At 36.9% G+C, this 22,502-nt stretch overlaps 1 protein-coding gene across 16 annotated transcripts in view; it reads left to right on the top strand.

The window, feature by feature from the left end:
- Positions 1-22,502, top strand: part of SYNE1 (spectrin repeat containing nuclear envelope protein 1) — a 465,519-nt gene that overhangs the window by 100,715 nt on the left and 342,302 nt on the right. For 14 of the 16 annotated variants that reach the window (XM_059176745.1, XM_059176748.1, XM_059176749.1 and 11 more), the window contains 4 exons: positions 7,163-7,258; positions 10,857-10,940; positions 16,916-16,936; positions 17,411-17,503. In XM_059176745.1, coding sequence (XP_059032728.1) covers positions 7,163-7,258; positions 10,857-10,940; positions 16,916-16,936; positions 17,411-17,503 — 294 coding nt within the window. The remainder of the gene's footprint in view (positions 1-7,162; positions 7,259-10,856; positions 10,941-16,915; positions 16,937-17,410; positions 17,504-22,502) is intronic. The other 2 variants (XM_059176738.1, XM_059176743.1) reach the window with 1 other exon arrangement.

A 22,502-nucleotide genomic window follows, 5' to 3' on the forward strand; every position in this document is an offset into this window, starting at 1 on the left:
CTGTACACTTGCTGTCCTTCAGCCTGTGAAATAGTTTCTACCTGAAACCTGCGGAAACCAGAGGTAGTTTGACTGGCTTTAGAAGTAATGGGTCATTGCGTATACAGAGGTTTCCAGAGTGCACGGAGCACACCATGAGAACCTGCCTTTGCCTTGGGACCCCTCTACAGCCTGTGCAGAAGGCCATTTTGAGAATATTTTAAGCTGTGATTATGTGTAATTTTCAGCAAGCCTGACAGTGCTCAACAGTGTGTGTGTGTGTGTGTGTAGTGTGTGTGTGTGTGTGTGTGTTTGTGTGTCTCAGTTGGAGTCAAGAGTCATCTGCGCCCTGTGCTTTTATTTTAGGCCTTTTCTAGTTCATTTTTATTGGTATCAATGGGTATCCAGCAATCACAAATTTTAAACACTAGGGTATTTAAAATGCCATAGCTTTTTTGTGTGTCATAAAATGTTTTCAGAGCTCTTTCCCCACGTGGGAAAGCATTCAGTAAAAGACTATCCAACGGTTCTGAGATTCAAAGTCATGATCATAAATGAAGACCTGGGTTGGTCCTGGCATGAAACAGGAGATTTTGCCCTTTTATTTGCTCAAGACCAAATTCTTCACACTGTAAAGCTCTTTGATAGCTGTGGGATACTTGAGGCTAAGGAACTCTAAGATTCTAGCAGATGTGTAGGTATATCTGTTGATAAAGCAATAGTATGCTAGTAATGTTTTGAGGTAGATTTATATCCTTCTACATTTCTGAATGCCTCATACCCAATGCTTCTTTCACCTTAACTGACGTGCATAAGATTATCCTCTTATTGCAAAGTTAAAAATGGTAAAAATATTTTTAGTCTATCGCCATAAAAATGTGTTATTTTTGGATATAGGCATATAGTGGTCCATGTGAAATGGTTCTATTTATTTATTTATGCAGGAATATATGCAGGAATGTATGTATGTTTAACTGTTTATCAGCAACATTCAGCTGTGTCTACATTTGTCGTTTACCAGTATCAGTTGGTCAAAAGGTTATAAAACATCTTTTTGCATCAAATACAATCAGGTCCCCTGAAAAGGCACACTTTCATCAATAAAGTATTTTTGGTCACTCATGTGGGTCTGATCAAGGGGTAGCAGTGGAAGGGCACTGAACCGTAAACTGTTACCCTCAAGATGGTGTTTACAAAGTAATAACAAAATGGACCCACGTGTCGGTTGTGCTTTATTTTGTTGCAAGTAAATGAAATGATCTTAAATTATTTAACTAAGAAGTGAAATCTATTGAAAAGATACACTCTCTGACTGGGCAGGAAAAGGTTAGCTCAGCAGGCTTGGGTTGCTCAAACTCTGTACATTGCAAATAAAGACCTATCTTTAGGAACTGTCCTTAACTGGCTCCTAGGAGCTCACCTCTGAGCCCTTGGGAAATTCTGCCTGATAGGAGTGTTTTGTATGCCTGGACCTTGGACCATGCTGTTCTACTTTGATGTGATCAGTTTAACAATGTGTTTCATGGTGAAAACCTACCTGTTGGGAAGTGCAGGAGTTTGAGTAGCTGAGGCCAGTTATGTAAGCACTGTATGCCTAAGTGACAAAGTCCAAATAAAAACCCAGGCAATGGGGCTAGAGCATACTTTTCTGGTCTGTGACACTTCACATATCACTGCATACCATTCTGGTAAAAATTAGGCATGTCCTATGTACTTCTCCTGGAAGGTCATTCATCCATGGAAACTCATACATGATTTCTCTGGGACCCTACTTTATGAGCTTTGTCCCTTTGCTGATCATAACGTGTCCATTCACTGTAATTATTTGTAATCATTAAGTATATGAGCTCTTCTGAGTCTTGTGTGTCCTTCTAGTAGAGTTATTGAGGAGCCTTGATGTACTGAGTGACCCAATCTTGAGAAAGACTGAGGCAAGTGGTTCTTGGGGCCTCAACAGCAGGACCTGGTGATAATTGTATTTAGGCCATTGCCATGTGACAGCTTGATTCCAGCCAACTTCTGGATCCAAGCAGAGAATGTGATGGTGCAGCTCAAGTCACTCATGTAACAGAAGATGGGACTTTAGCACAAACATGACCACAAGGGGACACGGTGTGAATTAGGCCAACTATTTTCTATGCCAGTATGTATTTATATACATAATGTTTCCATTATTACTATTTAGTCTTTTTTTATATCCATCCACATTTAAAAGTGGCCTTTTATTAATAATTTTTTTTTCTAGTAGAATGACCGGCACTTCAGCTGATTAGGTATTACTTTTCATATTAATATTAGATAAAAATTACATTTACAGGTTTATGTATTATTCTGGAAACATTTATGTTAATACCTGGCTCAAAGTTTAATATACCTGGGCTCAAATGTAATCACTTACAAGGGGTATGATCTAAGCCAAAAATTTTTATTTCATGCCAAATAGTTATGTCTGATACATCTTTTTGGTCAAAATTGTTCTCTTAATCCTTTTCCTCTAAGTAACGTAATTGTTGCTAGGGGCATAAACTCAACATGTGGCAGAGCAAACATGGTCATCCTTTCATGAATAAAAGAATGAAAATAGATGGTAGGTAAGGCTTAAATATATACTGATGCTTATAGACTAGTAAAGTGACTCAAGATACACACACACACACACACACACACACACACACACACAATGTGAGAGAGTGGGTTGTCTTCCCCAAATAGAGGAAATGGTCAGGAGAAATTATGTCAAAGATACCTGTACTTTTATACTTCATAAAGATCAGGGATGGCTTTGAAGCTCATCATGTGTCACTAAAGGAGCTGCATCACAAAAATAAAGGAGGTGGAGAAGAAACAGAGAACAAAGCTCCATGATGTCTGTTTCATTCATGAGTTAGCTCCCAAGGGTATAGCCAGGCACAGAGCCATGCTCAACTTCCCTGTGTTTCCAGGGACTTTTAGATCCAGGCAGTCCTCTGAGAGCCAGAATTTTAGGTTTAAACCTAGTTTGAGGAGAGCTGAGAGAAGGGAGTAGCTGCAGAAGTGAAGTGCCTCCTTCTCTGTTCTCTTTCCCATCTCCGTCTCCCTCTCCTCTTGACCCAACTGGCAATTCTGTTCTTTGAATAGCCTCAGATTCAGCATGAATATATTTTGGTTCCACTATAGAACATCTAAGTGTGACTGTCAAGTCTAAGGAGAATATAATTTTTAAAAATATTGTACCAAAGAAAGATAAATGATAAAAAAGATAAATGATAAAAAATGATAATTGTAGTTTTGAAACGTACCTGATAAGATTTCTGTCTCGTGCTTAAAACTGAAAATTGATAGGCAAGAGGACCAAAAGCACATTGTTTTTGTTACTCCATTAAGTTAGGCTCCAATTAGTTACTTTCATTCCAACCCTTTCTTTTGGCTGCCAGTACCATGACCTAAATCCTGCCGAAGTATTCAGATTGGTGCTGTAAATATCTATATATGTGACAAGGAAGACTTTTTACCTAAAGGTTCCTTACTAAAACATTGTTCCAAAAATAACTGTGATATAGTCAAAATAATAAAGGTCTCCTCTATTTGATCATTTGCTACATGTAAACAATTCTTTATGCAAAATGGAACACCAAAACTTGTCCAATAATCCCTAGAATGTTTTTATTCTGATGTAATTTTTGATAAATGTTTTGTTAATTTTGCACAATATTTACATTATATGCAATTGGATAGAGCTATAAAAATATGAAGATCATTCTCTATTATTCATTTTTGCCAGCTCTTTATAGTAAGTCTAGCCAGAGGTTTATTATTCCCCCTCTTTTACTAGTTAAGTAAAAATCGATCACATCATGCTTGGTCCTATAATTTGGTGTGTTGAAAATATGTTACCTGTGCATTACAAATTAAATTGATACAAACATTTTTATTTTAAGGAGAAATATTTTCTCCCAATTTCTATTTAGACTGGTAATAGCCATCAGTCTACATGTCTTTACTTTGTGCAGGAAGACACTGGTGGAAAAATTTCCAGAAGCAACTCGTATTTCCTATAAAAAGAGAAATTCTGCATCATAATCTTATTTCTGTGTATCTCTAAGATTCCCAAAGATATTTGCAAATAAGCATCACATATCTCTGTTGAGTGTGATTCACTCACCATTTACACGATTATTGCCAACTAGTGCTAAGCACTGTGCCTGGTATTAGGTATATAATGATATATCCAACTTCTTTATCTTCAAGAAACTGCCCCATGATCTGAATTCCTAGAGACACAGATTTGTAAATAACCAATTGTAATGCAACATGATCATTCTAATCTGAACAATATATTTAGGGAAAAAGAGGGATTTAATTCTAGTTGGAAAACTGAAAAATATTACATATGATGAGCTGAGTCATGAAAATTGAGCAGGAACTTACGAAGCAGAGAAAGAGGGAAGTGAGGGGATTTTAGGTCTGTTCTTGAAATAAAAACTATCTTCCCTTCTTTATCATGCAGACTGGAAACTTCAATCATTCCTCCAACAAATACTTGATGAGTTCTTACTGAGAATAAGATACTCAAAAACAAGATATTCTGTGTTGACTTGCAGTCTGATTGCCTGGAAACGAGAGCTTTTTCTTTACCCATTATATATGTACCACATTTTAAGAGCCATTAATATGCACATAGGGGCTACAAAAAATTTTTTTTAATTGCATTTATTCATTTATTCAGTGAGTCATTCCACCAATATTATATATTGAGGGCCTGTCATTTACCTGGACAGAAGGATTCAAGAGTTATGTGTATCCACATAGCATTCTGTGGAGAACAGAGGAATCAGGATTGATCTTGGTGATGGCCACAGTCAGAAAGAAAGGAGAGTGAACAAGGCAGACTCATCAAAGAGGTTTGGGGAAGAATAGATGAGGGAGAGGTTGGTCCCAGCAGTCAACACAGAGAGGCTGATGAGCTGAGTTGCTCAGTGGTCACTACTGATCCACTGGTTGTGTCCATAAGCCTGTGCAGAAGCAACTGGTGGCGGGGGAAGGTAGACTGTGGGGCAGCCGTTGATTCAACAGGAGATACGTGAGTGGCAGAAGAGGTTCACAAGAAAATGGTCTTCCAAGTGGCAGAGACGAGTTTGTGTTTAAAGGCAGAATGGGAGCTGCCTGGGTGGCTCAGTCCGTTGAGCGTCTAACTCTTGGTTTTGGTTCAGGTCATGATCTCAGGGTGGTGAGAGCAAGCCCCAGGCTCCGTGTGGAGTCAGCTTGGGACTCTCCCTCTCCTTCTGCCCCTCCCCTTACTCCCTACACACTCACTCTCTCTCTCTCTCTCTCTCTCATGCACAATCTCAAATAAATAAGTAAATCTTAAAAACAAAAGTAAACAAAGGCAGAATGAATGAATGGATGTGACTTGGTTTTTTTGTTTCAAATTTCTTGGAATTTTTATCATTTCAAGAAAATTCCCTGCTCTGTTTCATTTTCTTTATATATTTTCAGGTTAACACAGTATAAGAAAAACTTCATTTGCATTTGTTCACTGAATATATCACATATTTATTAACTTTTCCCTCATTGTTATGCTGCATTTATATTACTAGGATACAAATGGACATTCTGCATGATAAACAGGCTGCATTTTTAATGATTACATATAACCAATACAATAATTTTGATTCTTATCACACTGAATAGTTTTCATTGTAGCTCAGTAATAATTTTATTTACATGCTTAGAATATAAAGTCATTATTACATTTTTGCTATATTAATAATAAGCAGTGTGAATAGTGGAATATAAAAGAGAATGCCTGAAAAATGAAAACTGTTATTTTTGAACATGTATTTCACAGCATGAGAACAAAATGTATTCAGCTGTTCATTTTATAAAGAGAGAAAATGCGTTTAAAATTAGAATTGTGCCATTCAGAGACCGTAATTCATGTGGTTATAGGAGAAATATAAATGCTTTCTATCAGTGGGTAGAGAAAAAAAGTCTCATTTCAATAAAACATTTGGTGATTAAATATCTCTACATAGAACTTTTCCTATCTTTTTTCTTTTTTAGAAAGAAAGACAATTGGATAAAGTCAGAAATATAACATTAGGCTTTTAACGTGTTTCAGTGAGAACCAGAAAACTGTAGAGCTTGAGCCCAGGTAATGAATGGAAAAGCTCTCATTCTGTGAGAAATCTCAGTCCTCCACTGAACAATAGCATTGTTACTTCTTTCCTTCCTCCCTCCTTCCCTCTCTCTCTTTCTTTCTTTCTTTTAAGAGAAAGCAAGCACAAGCAGGGAGAGCAGCCAGCAAAGAAGTAGAACCCATGTGGGACTCAATCCCAGAACCCTGGGATCATGACCTGAGCCAAAGGCAGACACTTAACCCTCTGAGCCACCCAGGTGCCCCACTTCCCTTTCTTCTGAGCCAAGAGAGACCTTAATTCAAGGTTTGACAAAGCCTAGTACATAGGTATTTTAGTGATCTTTATTAAAAAACAAAACAAAACAAAACAAAAAACCCTCCATGAATGGAGAATGGGCTTTGACTTATTTTTCCAGTAGTGGTGATGGATTTGTACTGATCAGTCTGTAATCTTGCACTTGTGATCCTCTGGGTTCAGTTCCACGTTCTGAAGGCAGCCGAACTGGATTTGTCGGGCTGTGGAACAGGACATGACCAGCTAACCCACAGGAGATTCAAACTGCAGCCCTAGTTGTGCTAGCAATGCTCCCACAGCTGGCCACTGAGCTAAGGAGGTTGCTGTGGTGAGAATGGGCTCTGGGAAGCCGTGGTAACGTACTCGCCCGCAGTGAGGTTGGGAGGTTGATAGTTTATCTGGGGCACCTCCTCTTCTGTGTTTAGGCCCTGCATTAATGTCTCTCTTATCTTTTATGTTGATAGTGACTTATTTTCCTTCTCTTACCCCATAACATCTCTTTGACCCTTGCAAAAATTCCTTTATAGAAAGAAGCTGGTGTGTATACGAAAACCCAAGCATTAAGTATCCTGAGGTTTTTGAGTACATTTCTCTTCAAAGGGTTGTTTTTCTGCTATAATTGGTAATTGCCAATCAGATCCAAAATAATTTATGTATTTAGAAATTGTTCCTACAGATTTCACAAAAATGAGTGGCAAAAGTATGACAGAGAGAGAGAGAAGCATTTTTTGCATTTATTCTTTTTTTTGTTTGTTTTTTTAATCTTACAGCGGAAACCCCCACTGGCGGTAGATGATCTTTTTGAAGACATGAAAGATGGTGTAAAGCTGCTTGCTCTTCTGGAGGTTCTCTCTGGGCAGAAACTGGTAAGGACTTTTCCTGTGACCACACTTGTCAAATTGTCCCCCTTTGGAATTTGGGGGTGTGGAATTGGGAGTGGAAAGGGTGCTGTCCCTGTAAGACAAAGTTCTCTTCTTGTAGTTGGTAATACCCTGGAAACACTAGCCTATCAGCCACTTCTGGGAGCTGAGAATACATTCCTTTTTGCATTCCGACACACCTTTAGTGGATCTGAAATATTCTATGTCATAGGAGCTCCCTGAGAATGCAGAGTAAAAGAATTTAATCACTAATCTGTCATGTTCGTCTTCTGGCTCTGTGTGGCATCCAGGACGATGACTTGCAGATTAACACTACCTCAGCTCATAGTGTTTGCTTTCCATTTGGGAAGAATTGTTGGTGCATAACTGTGCAGTATTTATGTAGCTGTTTGTTGAAAATTAAGTTGGAAATCAGCATGACATTCTCCATACACTTGTGGACATCCTCCATCGTCAATCATGTGTCACAGGAACAGCTTTTTTTAGGTGCGGTGGAACCAGCAGAGTGAAAAAAAAGCACGTTGACAGTGAACTACAGAATGTCTTTTTCTACATTACTTAATAATAAAGTACAGACAGCCCCCAACCTACAGTGGTTCAGCGTCATGACTTTTTGACTTCGTGGTGGTGTGAAAGCAGGACACATTCAGTAAAAACCATACTTAAAATTTTGAATTTGGATCTTTTCTTGGGCTAGTGACACATGGGATGGTCCTCTCGTGATGCTGAGCAGTGGTGAGGGCCAGTGAGCCACTGATCGTGAGGGTAAAGAGCCAATACACTTGCAACCATTCTGTACCCACACAGACATTCCTGTTTTTCACTTTCAGTTTAGTATTGAGTAAAATTACATGAAATATTAAACACTCCATTATAAGGTATGTTATATGAGATGATTTTGCCCAAATGCAGGTGAATGTAAGTGGTCTGAGCATGTTTCAGGTGAGCTAGGTGAAGCTGTGATGTCCAGTAGGTTAGAGATATTAAATGTATTTTTGGTTTGCAGTATGTCCAACGTAAAATAAGCTTATTGGGATATAATCCCGATGTAAGTTGAGGAAGATCTGTATTTCATTTTTCTGGCTTATCTTTTATTATTTCAGAGTAGTAGAGAGGTAAGAAGTTTGCAAAGATGAACTACTTATAAATGTTGTCTGTCATAATTACAAAAAGGTACCTAGGAAATAATCTTCAAAATATTGTCTAACATGTTAGACACAGAGTCCAATATTGGGAGTACTCATCTTTTCTTTATCTACTGCTTCTTGGCAACAGCTACCCCATCATTATTACTTGGGTAATTGAGTTTTTTAAGTGTTTTTGCCTAAACATCAATTTCCAGTTAATTTTGTGCAGAGTCCTCAGAATAGCTTTTGTAAAAGAGTTTGTTGAAAAATTACAAACTGATGCTAACTTTGTGTAAATCATTTATCTACTAGGATGCACATTGTGGTGGATGCTTTCAGCTCCCCTTGTGACATCTCAGCTTGCCTCCCTCTTCAGTGAGTGCGATTTCAGACGGTGGAGGGCATTGCCCACACACTGTAGTAGCACCTTGCCTCAGGTCCTCTTAACAGGTCTCCAGGATTCCATTCTCTTGGCTTTTTATCAAAGGCACAAGTTGCTTAAGGCAGCCTGAACTATGGAAGCATTAGTAATCCCTAAGGGCCCTCAACCAGTGGAGATGGGAGTCCATGAATAAATGCTCAGCCTTCAATTTGTAGGAGGGACAATTCTGTGACATATTTTAGAGTGCTTGGATCCCCAGCAGGACTGAGGCCCAGTCGCTCGCAGTGGGAATCCTCAAAAGCACTTTCCTTCTTCCCTGTCTGACTCTCCATACCTCTCCTCACTCTCACTATCTATAGTCACCTCCCCAATAAACTACATGCACCCAAGACCTTGTCTCACACTCTGCTTTGGGGGAATCAAACCAAACCCGTATGAAAAGCTAATCTGCAATATACAAGTATACGCATGAGCTAAATAAACTGGATTAGCATCCAGATGTGGGAGTCATTGAACTGAAATATGTACAGCCTTGGTTTCCAGATATAATTGGCCATCTTTATATATCTTCCTGAATTAAGCTCTTTACTAGAAGGTTAAAGGAACCTTTGTTATAATTCAGTTGGTTATTAAAGAGATATAACCTTCCTCATTAGTAAATTTTGCCAGTGTACTTGACCAACAAAGTACAGAAATCTTGATGGGCATTTAATTGCCAGTCTAGATGATTCTAGAAAAAGTAAATATTTTTACATAAGAGTCTTACTTCTGTTCAAGTGCCATACTCATTCAGACATAGAATTATAAGACCTTGAAGCTAGAAGAAATTTCTAAAAGAATCTCAGCGTTCTTACTTAGTGGGTAAGAAAACGGAGACATGCAATGGCAACTTCCAGTTTAACCTTTCTTATTTATTCATGGGAGTCCTTCAAGATTCTGAATTACATGAAATGAGATTACTCTGAAATTATAAATAAACCTTGGAAATGTTTTTTTTTTTAATTTTATGCACGTCATTATGGTCCAGGACCACATTAACACGAGAAATATCGTTTGAAGGAATGTGTATCCTTGGCATCTTTTTAGAGCTTTCAAAGGGAGAATGTGGTTACGACCATTTCTCTCAGGAGCATTAATACTATTCAGGAATTCTATAATATCTCAAAAATAGAACTCTATTAAGAACACTATGCTTAACATCAGGGTTCACGTAGCCTGGGACTCTGACTCTGACCACTATTATCTGGGAAATGGAGCCAAATGGGTTAGTGTCCTTGAACTGCCAGCATCTCTTGAGAAATCTCTATTATTTTATTTAAAGTCTTAGGGTATTTTTAATTTTTTAATTACTGTTCTTAGATTTCTCTATGTTCTTTGATTATTATTTGTGGAACATTTACTCTTTAAATGGATCAGGGATTATATATCTTTAATTGCCCATAAATATAGGAACACCAAATTTAATTTGCACTTAGGAATTTTTTTTTAAAGAATATGATGAATTGTCATTGAAAAATTAGAATAAGAGTAGCAATAGGAAAGAGTTAAGGACTTCAGAGAAACTTACTTCTTACCCATTTGGTTAACCTTCTCCTTAAAAAACTCCTTAACACTTTGCAGAAACCTAACAATCCACTTGAGAGTGCACAATAAAAGAAACAAAACACCAGTTTAAAAAGATACATGCAACCCCATGCTCGTTGCAGCTTGATTTAAAATAACCGCATGCACGTATGTACCAAGAGCACTTTTCATATACGTGTTTCCTCACATAAAGGAGGGACAGTCTCAGTAGGCAACATGGGAATTTTGCAAATTTCTGCTCTTGGCATACAGAAACCTGACAGGCAGTTATATCAACAGATGAGCTGAGAATGAGTCTTTGTTGAGTAAATTAGTGTACCTTCCAGCTACTGTGGCGATAATGCTCCTTTGTGTTTCTACTAAACTTTATAGAAATTGATGTTGTTCTTGAATATTCTTCAAGTCTGTTTTTAATCCATTTAAATTCATCTTATAATTATATTTTTAGTGTGTGCATTTTTTTTTTATTCCTATTCCTTCCTGTTTATAGCCTTGTGAACAAGGACGCCGTATGAAGCGAATCCATGCTGTGGCCAATATTGGCACGGCACTCAAGTTCCTTGAAGGAAGGAAGGTAAGAGACTAAACAAAACACCTTTTTAAAGAAGAAGGTGTGGGCATACTGATGTTTTTCAAGTTGGCTGTGCAGTAAAAACACTGCATGTAAATTATACAGTGAGACATTCCATATAATTGTAAAATAATCCTAGATTTACAGAAAAGTGGCAAAAAAGGCAGAGATTTCCTGTCTATACTTTGAGTAGCTTCCTATAATGTGAGGAACTTACATACCTAGTACGTGTTTGTGTGTTTGTGTGTGTACACACTCATATATTCATACATATACTTGTGCTATATACATAGCACAATTATTAAATAAGGAATTTAAAATTGGTGTGATACCATTCATTAAAGCATAGACATTAGTCTAATTTCATCCATTTTTCCATTAATGTCTTACTTCTCTCCAGGATCCAATCCAGTACCACACCTTGCCTCTAATTGTTGTGGCTCCTTGGTCTCTTCCACTGTATGACTTTGTCTTTCCTTGTCCTCCACGACCTTGAGAATAGCTGCCGGTCAGTTGTTTTTGCAGAATGTCTCTCAATTTGGTTTTGTTTGATGTTTCCTCAAGATTCTATTGAGATTATTTATACATTTGTGGAAAGAATTCCAAGGAAGTGATATTGTATTCTTCTCAGGGCATCATGTTAGCAGATCTAGGATTGCTAAGTCTTGTTGCTGGTGATGTTAACCTCAATCACTTGGCAAGGTTTTCGGCAGTGTTTTTTTTTATGATAAAGTTACTATTTTTTCCTTTAAAATTGAGAAATAACTTAGGGGAGATAACTGATATTAGGCTGATATTCTGCTTCTCGGCAAACTTTGCTTACTGATTTTAGCATTGATTGCCTTCAGTAATTATTTCTGTGGTGTTTGCCTACTGGTGATTTTGTGTTTCCCTCAGTCCTTTCACATGTATTAATTGAAATTGTTCTCTGAGTAAAGATTGTCCTTCCCCACCTCCCCCCCCCCCCCGCCATTTGTTTACTTATTCAGCTATTTATTTTGGCATGGACTTATTCTATAATTATAATCCAATTATTATTATTACCCATTAATAATAATAATACTCAAATTGTTCTAGCGTTGGCCATTGAGATTTCTTTCAGGCTGGCTCCTATACTCTTTTAATATGGCCCCATCCTTTTTTTTTTTTTTTAAAGATTTTATTTATTTATCTGACAGATTACAGGTAGGCAGAGAGGCAGGTAGAGAGAGAGGAAAGGAAGCAGGCTCCCTGCTGAGCAGAGAGCCCCATGCGGGGCTTGATCCCAGGACCCTGGGATCACGACCCAAGCTGAAGACAGAGACCTTAACCCACTGAGCCACCCAGGTGCCCCAACCCCATCCTTTTTCAGGCATTTCCTCTTTTATATTTTTCAGCTTTTCCACATTTATATTTTTCCTGCTCCAGTTTGGGAATCTACCACTTCCCTAAGCAAGCTTTGTCCTTTTTATTAGTGAGCGACATTTGGGTGCTAGGTGTGCTCATTGCTACTGAAGTTTCATTGCCCCCAGACAGATCTAGAAAATATGAATGTTTATTATTCCAGGTATATGCATATATGTTTCTCTGTCTCCCCCTGCCTCCCTTCTGTGTGTGTGTGTGTGTGTGTGTGTGTGTAAACCATGAGTTTAAACTGATGCTTCTGATTACAGTCCAATACCGCAAGGTTCGTTAATGGTCTTCCATGCTTACTTGTTTCGGTTTTCTCTGACAATGAGATACCTGGGTCTCATCTCTAATGCATTCACCCATTTTTTAATCTGAGTATAGACATAAAATTATTTAAGACTTGCTCGCCACACCCCTGTAAGAAACAGATATACTCACTGGAAAACAGTGTGTATGTATAGGCCTTTTGGTCTTTAGTATTACACCATTCGGTCAAAAAGACTATTCCAGATTTACTTGTTACTTTTGTTCTTTTTTACTCCCTTCAGTGTGATTATGTTCGTCTTTTGTAATAGAGTTAGGTAACCAAGGTATATTCAGTTTTGAGTAATGCCTTTTTTCACACACACACATTCTAGTTGGTATTGATGATTATTATTGTTTTTATTTTGGGGAGACATTATGATGGTTCCAAGAGTAAACGTCATGCTTCAAGGAGGCAACGCCTTGTTATCCTTTCTATTCCATTCCCTTCTTTCTCCCTTTCATTCCCTATCTCATCTCAGGGAACCAATCTCTAGCTTCTAATTTATTCTGCCAACATTTTTTTTTTTTTGCATAAATTAGCAGATGTATTTCCGTACACGCTCCTTTTTTTGTTTTTTTTTTACATGAAGGATAACATCCTATAATACATTCTTGCACTTTGCTTTTCTCATTTAATAGTACATCCTGGAAATCTTTCAGATCGGTTCATGGAGATCCTCCTCATTCTTTTTCAAAGCTGCATTCATTATCTGGATGTGCCAGAGTTCATTCAACCACTCTCTTATGAGTGGGCATTTATGGTGTTTCTAGTATTTTTCAAACACAGTGATGCAATGAATGGCTGTCCACCCATACTTTCACACTATTAGAAGGGTATTTTCTGGGTGAGTTCCTAAAAGTGTGATTGCAGGGTCAAAAGTGTGTATGTGATCTGTTAGGTATTGCCATGTTTCCTTGCAAACCAGTTGCACCAACTGGTTTATATTTAGCCTTTTCCCAACTTGTGGGAATTCAGTGTCTGTGGCTGTACCAAAACCACCTTTACAAATGGATCTCTAGATACCCCTAGGAAATAGAATGATTCAACTATTTCCTTCAAAATCTATATATACTAAATTCATCTATTTACTACCGAAATGCATATGTGAGTACTTTCCATACAACAGGAACTCTAGAAAATACAAAAATACTTGATTCTGTTCATTAAATAATTCATATGTTGATCAGCTGGTAGTACAATGAAATGATGTAAAGTCAAGTCAGCTGTGCAGACTCTGTGCCAAAGGGAGATTCTGAACGTTATGATGGTATAGAAAAAATGATATTAGCTTCTTATAGAATATTGGACATTGTTTCCAGATCACTAATATCATTATTAATGGAGTGTTCCTCTTCTTCCAGATTCCTCCATGAGTTTTTCATAGAAAGCTGAAAAAGCTATGTCGAACAAGATATTTATAGTCTTCCAAGTCATTGGGTCTCCCATTTTTACCTCTATAACTATAGTGTCCTACTTTGTTCTGAGCTATCTATCCTTCATTGGCTAGAATATAAAAATAAAACTCCTCTTGCTAATGTTTTGGGGAAAATTTAAGGACTTAACCTATAAAGGCATTGTTTGCAAAAAAGACCAAAGAATCTTCTTTTCACAGAGGACTTGTTTTACACAAGATCATTTTCACAGAACAGCCCTAAGTAATAAAATTTGACTGTGGGGGAATGAGTTTTTTTGAGGCTCTTTAGCGCCCCCCCTTACTATTTTTTTTTATTTTTATCATCTAAGAACTTGTATCTCCAACATATTTTCAGGGATTTATTTTTGACCTTTGGACTTCATTTGCCCTCACTTAGATTTTTTACTTTAGGTAATAGAAAATCAATTTAGTCCTTGAATTCTGGCTTGATTTAAGGAATAAATCAGTAGGATTGGAACCTGATAGGAACCGTGTAAATGTGATTCTAATGAGTAAATCCAGTACCATTTCCACCAGTTTCTTTCTCCAGGAAGGTATCATGTAGGTCATTCCAAACAGTAACGCAAGGAGCCAACCACTGACCAGTTTTTCTAAAACTTCCCTTAGTGTAGACAAGCGACATAAATTTAGGTTCCTGTAAAGTCAGATAGGTAATCTTAAAGATGATGTGAGTTAGAGGCTAATTATGGAACCAGGAGAATTAAGCAAGTTTTGTGCCCTGTCCAGAAGATGGAAGCGAACATTCAGTTCCAGCTATAGTTGCCTCAGTGAAATGCAAGCACAGGGATCCCAGATTTTCCAATTAAACAAGAGAAGTCAGCAATCTGGATTTAAAGTAATTTATTAAATAAGGCAGGTAGTTGGCTGCCTGTATCAATGGCTAGAATGACTTACTCTACACCTCATTGTAGAGAGCAACTAGTATAAAGTGGCAATGCATCCATGCGTTAAGCTTTCCAATTTCTAATTTCCAGCGAGGAATCTGAAATTTTAATTTAAATATTTTTTAAAATTTATTCCCAAATAATTGGAATATTTTTTGGAAGTATCTGTGGGCCTTGTATTAATCTGTTATGGCTACCATAGCATTACCACACACTGGACGGCTTCAATAACAGAAATTTATTTTTTCACAGTTCTGGAGGCTGGAGGTTTAAGATCAAGGTACCAGCAGAGTTGGTTTCTTTGTCTCTTCCTGCTTGCAGATAGGCACTTACTCACTGTGTCCTCTTGTGGCCTTTCCTCTGTGTGGGTGGGGAGAGAGAGAGAGAAAGAGCTCTGGTATCTCTTCTTCTCATAAGAACACCAGTTCTATTGGATTAGGGCCCACTCTTAGTACCTCATTTGACTTTAATTACCTCCTTAAAGGTCCTGTCTCTAAATATGGTCAAACTAGAGATTAGGGCCTCAACATGTGATTTTGGGGGAAATACACATCTGTCCATATGGGCCTCTAGCTTGCAAAATCAAATTTCCCCAGATTCCCTGGGCCATAAATACCAGTGGTCTGGTACAGGATTCTCGAATATTGACATGCATCAGAATTTAAAAAAAAAAAAAAAAACTAGAGATTTTGTTAAAGCAGATTCTTGAGCTGTATCCCCAAGGTCAGCAGGTCAAAGGTGACTTTGATCAATGTGATCCCATTCTCTTTCTGGTTCCTGGGAATTCTTCATTCTCTTTGAATGTCTCTATTGCCCATCACACACTCCTAAGCTATTAAGAATTTAATAGGATAAGTTCCATAAGCCCAATAAGAATAAATTCCATAATCCCATTATGGAACACACAGTTTTTAAGAGAAAAAATAATTATGAAAAGCATTTCTTCTTCAGAAGTTGAGCAAAATAGCTTCAGGTTCTAGCAAAAGTTCAATATGTTAACGTCATAGTGAGGTAAAAAATTCAACTCATCATTTTTAAAAAGAAAGATGTATAAGGAAAGATAAATAATCTGCTATTTATGGAAGGTATTAATCTTACGGTTATTAGCATGTATTATGTATCTATGTCCTGTGGATACTAAAATGGATGTGGAGAAAATTCTGGAGAAGCTGCAAACCAGAGTAATTGATTTTGGACATTGCAATAGGTTCTGTCATAAAAGGTTAAAAAAAAAATGATGTTCTTTGTTTTCCACAAACATGCATTATTTGTCTCATGTTGTGCTAGGTTTAAAAGAAATAGGCACATAAGCCTGTAATCTATGAATTTCTGAATTTTTTTCCCCTGTCTCTAAACCTGATGAATGAATTTCATTCATAGGTATATTTCAGATTATTTACAGTGATTTTTGTGCTAATTTTTACTCTACTCATAAATTTAAACTGATTATTCCAGAGTAACGTATTTGTGGGATGATTTTACGCCTGATTCAACCATTTACAAACTTCTGAACTTTATTATTAATAACACAAGGTATTAAATCTTGTCTGAGAACTATTGAACTAGAAATCTAAGGATTACTTTATTTTTTTTTTTCCTACTTTGTTTAGGGATTATTGAAAGGATGGTGAGCAGTTGTTAATCATATTCTTTTGAGAATGGCTAAGATAGATGTCGATTTTGCTGGAACTTAGGAAATAACAGTTTTAATAGTTAGGAGGGTAATAATTAGAGACAACTGTAGACGGGTTAACATCTATCCGGAATGCTCAAAAGTCAGGAACTAAACCCTAATGGTCTCTTCTACTTTATTATTTCTTGCTTTCTTTTGTCTTTATAATGTATTCCCCAAATCTTGTTCTAAATTTATACCTACATTTTTATTCCCTTTGAACAAATAACTCTGATTTTGAAAAAATATTTATGTATGTATATCATCTTCTCCCTTTGTTTTTCATGTCAGTCCATGTACAGAGGATCACCGGTTAGTACAAATTTTAGAATTTTTAACTCCTGACTTTTATAGGTAAAAGAGAACATAAGTTTCATGCTATTTGGTAACAAACTTCAAAGTAAGTGCATTTTTTTAAACTACTCATCACAGTTTCTTTTAAGTTCCAGTCAACTTCTAAATGTAAAAAAATAACCTTTTTATTTTCCCTGTGTGGTGTTTTGTTGGTAATTTCCTGCATGATGTCATATTTTTTCAACTTAAAACAATTTTTTGAAATTCATTCTATGGATGTTTTTATTGTGTGCACCTAATGAATGCTCCTGAAATTTCCACTGAAACCATGTACTTGTTTGTTTTGATGGCTCACCCAACTTACCCTTGTGTATCACTATAGAGGCATGACCAAATTGTCCAACTGATGTCTAATAAAGTGCTAATAATTGCATAATTAGATGGCCTATAATCTTCTAGTACATTACTAGTACAGTTTTTCTTTTTAAACAGATTAAATTAGTCAACATTAACTCCACTGATATAGCTGACGGCCGACCATCAATAGTTCTCGGATTGATGTGGACCATTATTCTATATTTCCAGGTATTGTACTATATAGCTCCCTTTTCAGTTGATGTAATGTCATGGATGGAGGTAGTAGTGGAAATTTTAGTAGTACTCTCATTTGCCCTACCTTTGGGGTTGATTCTCAAGTGAGCAGAAACTTGACTTTCCTATGTACATTGTTTTTTGTTAGCAGAAAAATTTCCTTTTCTTCCCTGCAAAGATGTTATATAGGGAACTCTGCCAGAGAACTGTGACATCGATACTTAATCTGAAAAGTGAGCAGGGCACAATGGAAATAAAATATTGTGATAGAAAGAGTTGAGGAAATTTTTGTTGTTGTTGTCTAGAAGGGACCAGTTTTATGTTCCTATTAGAATTACGGGGAGCTTGAGCAAATTCTCTCCACTTTCTTTTCCTTCCTTTTCCCAACCAACTTATCTTACCAACTCCTTTTTTAGAATTTTTTAAAAAGTTTCATCTTTACAGTCATATCTAATCCTTCATTGTGTTTACCCTTATTTTTGTGTGTGTATATATATATATATTTTTCTTTCTTTAAAATTTTGGGAAGTAGTTTCTTCTAAGAGACCAAAATACACCCAGAATCAAGTGGGTGGCTCTGTTCTATTCACCAGTCTAGTATATATATATATTTTTTTAACTTCTTTTTACCCCCTTTCTTCTCCCCACAATTTGGGGTCTTTTCTGATTTGGTTAATGCACATTTTTCTGGGGTCTTTGCCATCCTTTTAGTATGTTATTCTCTTGTTCATATATTCTTATAAATAAAATGACAAGGGGTAAAAACACACCACACACACACACAAAAAAAAGAACAAGAGGCAGTACCAAAGGCTAGGGACCTAATCAATATGGATATTGGTTATATATCAAATCTAGAGTTCAGAATGATGATTCTCAAGGTGCTAGCTGGGCTCAAAAAAGGCATGGAAGATATTAGAGAAACACTGGAGAAATAAAAGCCCTTCTGGAGGAATAAAGGAACTAAAATTTAACTAAGCTGAAATCAAAAAAGCTATTAATGAGGTGTAATAAATAACAGAGGCTCTTGCTGCTAGGATAAATGTGGCAGAAGAGAGAATTAGTAATATAGAGGACCAAAGGACAGAGAATAAAGAAGCTGAGCAAAAGAGACACAAACAACCACTGGGCAATGAGGGGAGAATTCGAGAGATAAGTGATTCCATAAGATGAAACAATATTAGAATAATTGGGATTCCAGAAGAAAAAGAAAGAGGGGAGTGGAAGGTATATTGGAGCAAATTATTGTAGAGAATTTCCCTAGTACGGCAAAGGGAACAAACATCAAAATCAAGGAGGTGCAGAGAATCCCCCTCAAAATCAATAAGAATAGGTCCACACCCCATCATCTAATAGTAAAACTTACAAGTCTTAGGAACAAAGAGAAAATCCTGAAAGCAGCCCAGGAAATGAAGTCTATAACATACAGTAGTAAAAATATTAGGTTGATGACAGATTTATTCACAGAGACCTGGCTGGCCAGAAAAAAACTGGCGTGATATATTCAGAGCACTAAATGAGAAAGACATACAGCCAAGAATACTATATCCTGCTAGGCTATCATTGAAAATAGAAGGAGAGATAAAAAGCTTCCAGGACAAACAAAAACAAAAAAATTTTTAAAACACCGAACCAACCCTACAGAAAATATTGAAAGGGGTCATCTAAGCAAAGAGAGAGCCTAAAAGTAGTAGACCAGAAAGGAACAGAGACAATACACAGTTAACAGTCACCTTACAGGCAATGCAATGGCACTAAATTCATATCTCTCAAAAGTTACCCTGAGTGTAAATAGGCTAAATGCCCCAATCAAAAGACACAGTGTCTCAGAATGGATAAAAAACAAAACCCATCAATATGCTGTCTACTAGAAGCTCATTTTAGACACAAAGGCACCTCTGGATTTAAAGTGAAGGGGTGGAAAACAATTTACCATGTTAATGGACATCAAAAGAAAGCTGGGGTGTCAATCCTTATATCAGATCAATTAGATTTTAAGCCAAAGAATATAATAAGAGACGAGGAAGGACACTATATCATACTCAAAGGGTCTGTCCAACAAGAAGAACTAACAATTTTAAATATCTATGTCCCTAACATGGGAGAATCAAACTATATAAACCAATTAATAACAACATCAAAGAAACAAATCAACCATAATACAATAATAGTAGGGGACTTTAACACCCCTCACTGAAATGGACAGATTATCCAAGAAAAGATTAACAAGGAAATCAAGGCCTTAAGTGACACACTGGACCAGATGGACATCACAGATATATTCAGAACATTCCATCCCAAAGCAACAAAATACACATTCTTCTCTATTGCACATGGAACATCCTCCAGAATAGATCACATCTGGGTCACAAATCAGGTCTCAACCAGTACCAAAAAATTGGGATCATTCCCTGCATATTTTCAGACCACAATGCTCTGAAGTTAGAACTCAATCACAAGAGGATTTGGAAAGAACCCAAATACATGGAAACTAAACAGCATCCTTCTAAACAATGAATGGGTCAACCTGGAAATTAAAGAAAAATTGAAAAAAAATCATGGAAACAAATGATAATGGAAACACAATGGTTCTAAATCTGGGGGACACAGCAAAGGCAATCCTGAGGATACGAGCCTTTCTCAAGAAACAAGAAGGGTCTCAAATACACAGCCTAACTCTACACCTAAAGGAGCTGGAGAAAGAACAGCAAAAAGAGCCTAAGCCCAGCAGGAGAGGAGAAATAATAAAGATCAGAGCAGAAATCAATGAAATTGAAACCAAAAAATGAGTAGAACAAATCAATGAAACTAGGAGCTAGTTCTTTGAAAGAATTAATAAAATTGATAATCCCCTGGCCAGACTTATCAAAAAGAAAAGAGAAAGGACCCATATAAATAAAATTATGAATGAAAAAGTAGAGACCACAACCAACACCAAACAAATACAAAAAATTATAAGAACATATTATAAGTAACTATACACCAGCAAATTTGACAATCTGAAAGAAATGGATGAATTCCTAGAGATGTATAAACTACCAAAACTGAACCAGGAAGAAATAGAAAACCTGAACAGGCCCATAATCAGTAAGGAGATTGAAGCAGTCATCAGAAATCTCCCAACAAATAAGAGCCCAAGGCCAGACGGCTTCCCGGGGGCATTCTACCAAACATTTAAAGAAGAATCAATACCTATTCTCCTGAAACTGTTCCAAAAAATAGAAATGGAAGGAAAACTTCCAAACTCATTTTATGATACCAGCTTTACCTTGATCCCAAAACCAAAGACCCCATCAAAAAAGAGAATTACAGACCAATATCTTTGATGAACACAGATGAGAAAATTCTCACCAAAATACTAGCCAACAGGATCCAACAGTACATTAAAAGGATTATTCACCACAACCAAGTGGGATTTATTCCTGGGCTGCAGGGTTGGCTCAACATCCACAAATCAATCAATGTGATACAGTACATTAATAAAAGAAAGAACAAGAACCATATGATACTCTCAACAGTTGCTGAAAAAGCATTTCACAAAGTACAGCATCCTTTCTTAATCAAAACTCTTCCAAGTGTGGGGATGGAGGGTACATACCTCAATATCATCAAAACCATCTATGAAAAACCCACAGAGAATATAATTCTCAATGGAGAAAAACTGAGAGCTTTTCCACTAAGGTCAGGAACACAACAGGGGGGTCCGTTATCACCACTATTATTCAACATAGTACTAGAAGTCTTAGCCTCAGCAATCAGACAGCATAAAGAAAGGCATCCAAATCGGCAAAGAAAAAGTCAAACTATCACTCTTTGCAGATGATATGATATGTTATGTGGAAAACCCAAAAGACTCCACTCCAAATCTGCCAGAACTTGTACCGGAATTCAGTAAAGTGTCAGGATATAAAATCAATGCACAGAAATCAGTTGCATTTCTGTACACCAACAGCAAGACAGAAGAAAGAGAAATTAAGGAATCAGTTCCATTTACAATTGCACCCAAAACCATAAGATAACTAGGAATAAACCTAACCAAAGAGGCAAAGATTCTGTACTCAGAAAACTATAAAGTACGCGTGAAAGAAATTGAGAAAGACACACAGAAATGGAAAAATGTTTCATGCTCATGGATTGGAAGAACAAATATTGTGAAAATATCTATGCTACCTAAAGCCATCTACACGTTTAATGCAATCCCTATCAAAATCCCATCCTTTTTTTTTTTTCGAAGAAATGGAATAAATAATTCTAAAATTTATATGGAAGCAGAAAAGACCTTGAATAGCCAGAGGAATGTTGAAAAAGAAAGCCAAAGTTGATGGCATCACAATTCCAGACTTCAAGTTCTATTACAAAGCTGTCATCATCAAGACAGTATGGTTCTAGCACAAAAACAGATGCATAGATCAATGGAACAGAATAGAGAGCCCAGAAATAGACCTATGGTCAACTAATCTTCCACAAAGCAGGAAAGAATGCCCAATGGAAAAAAAGACAGTCTCTTCAACAAATGGTGTTGGGAAAATTGGACAGCCACGTGCAGAAAAAGGAAATTGGACCATTTCCTTATACCACACACGAAAATAGACTCAAAATGGATGAAGGACCTCAATGTGCGAAAGGAATCCATCAAAATCCTTGAGGAGAACACAGACAGCAACTTCTTCGACCTCAGCCGCAGCAACTTCTTCCTAGAAACATCGCCAAAGGCAAGGGAAGCAAGGGCCAAAATGAACTATTGGGACTTCATCAAGATCAAAAGCTTTTGCATAGCAAAGGAAACAGTCAACAAAACCAAAAGACAACTGACCGAATGGGAGTAGATATTTGCAAATGACATATCAGATTAAGGGCTAGTATCCAAAATATATAAAGAACTTATCAAACTGAACACCCAAGGAACAAATAACCCAATCAAGAAATAGGCAGAGGACATGAACAAACATTTCTGCAAAGAAGACATCCAGATGGCCAACAGACACATGAAAAA

This window comes from Mustela lutreola, chromosome 6, assembly GCF_030435805.1.
Source record: "Mustela lutreola isolate mMusLut2 chromosome 6, mMusLut2.pri, whole genome shotgun sequence".
NCBI lineage: Eukaryota > Metazoa > Chordata > Mammalia > Carnivora > Mustelidae > Mustela > Mustela lutreola.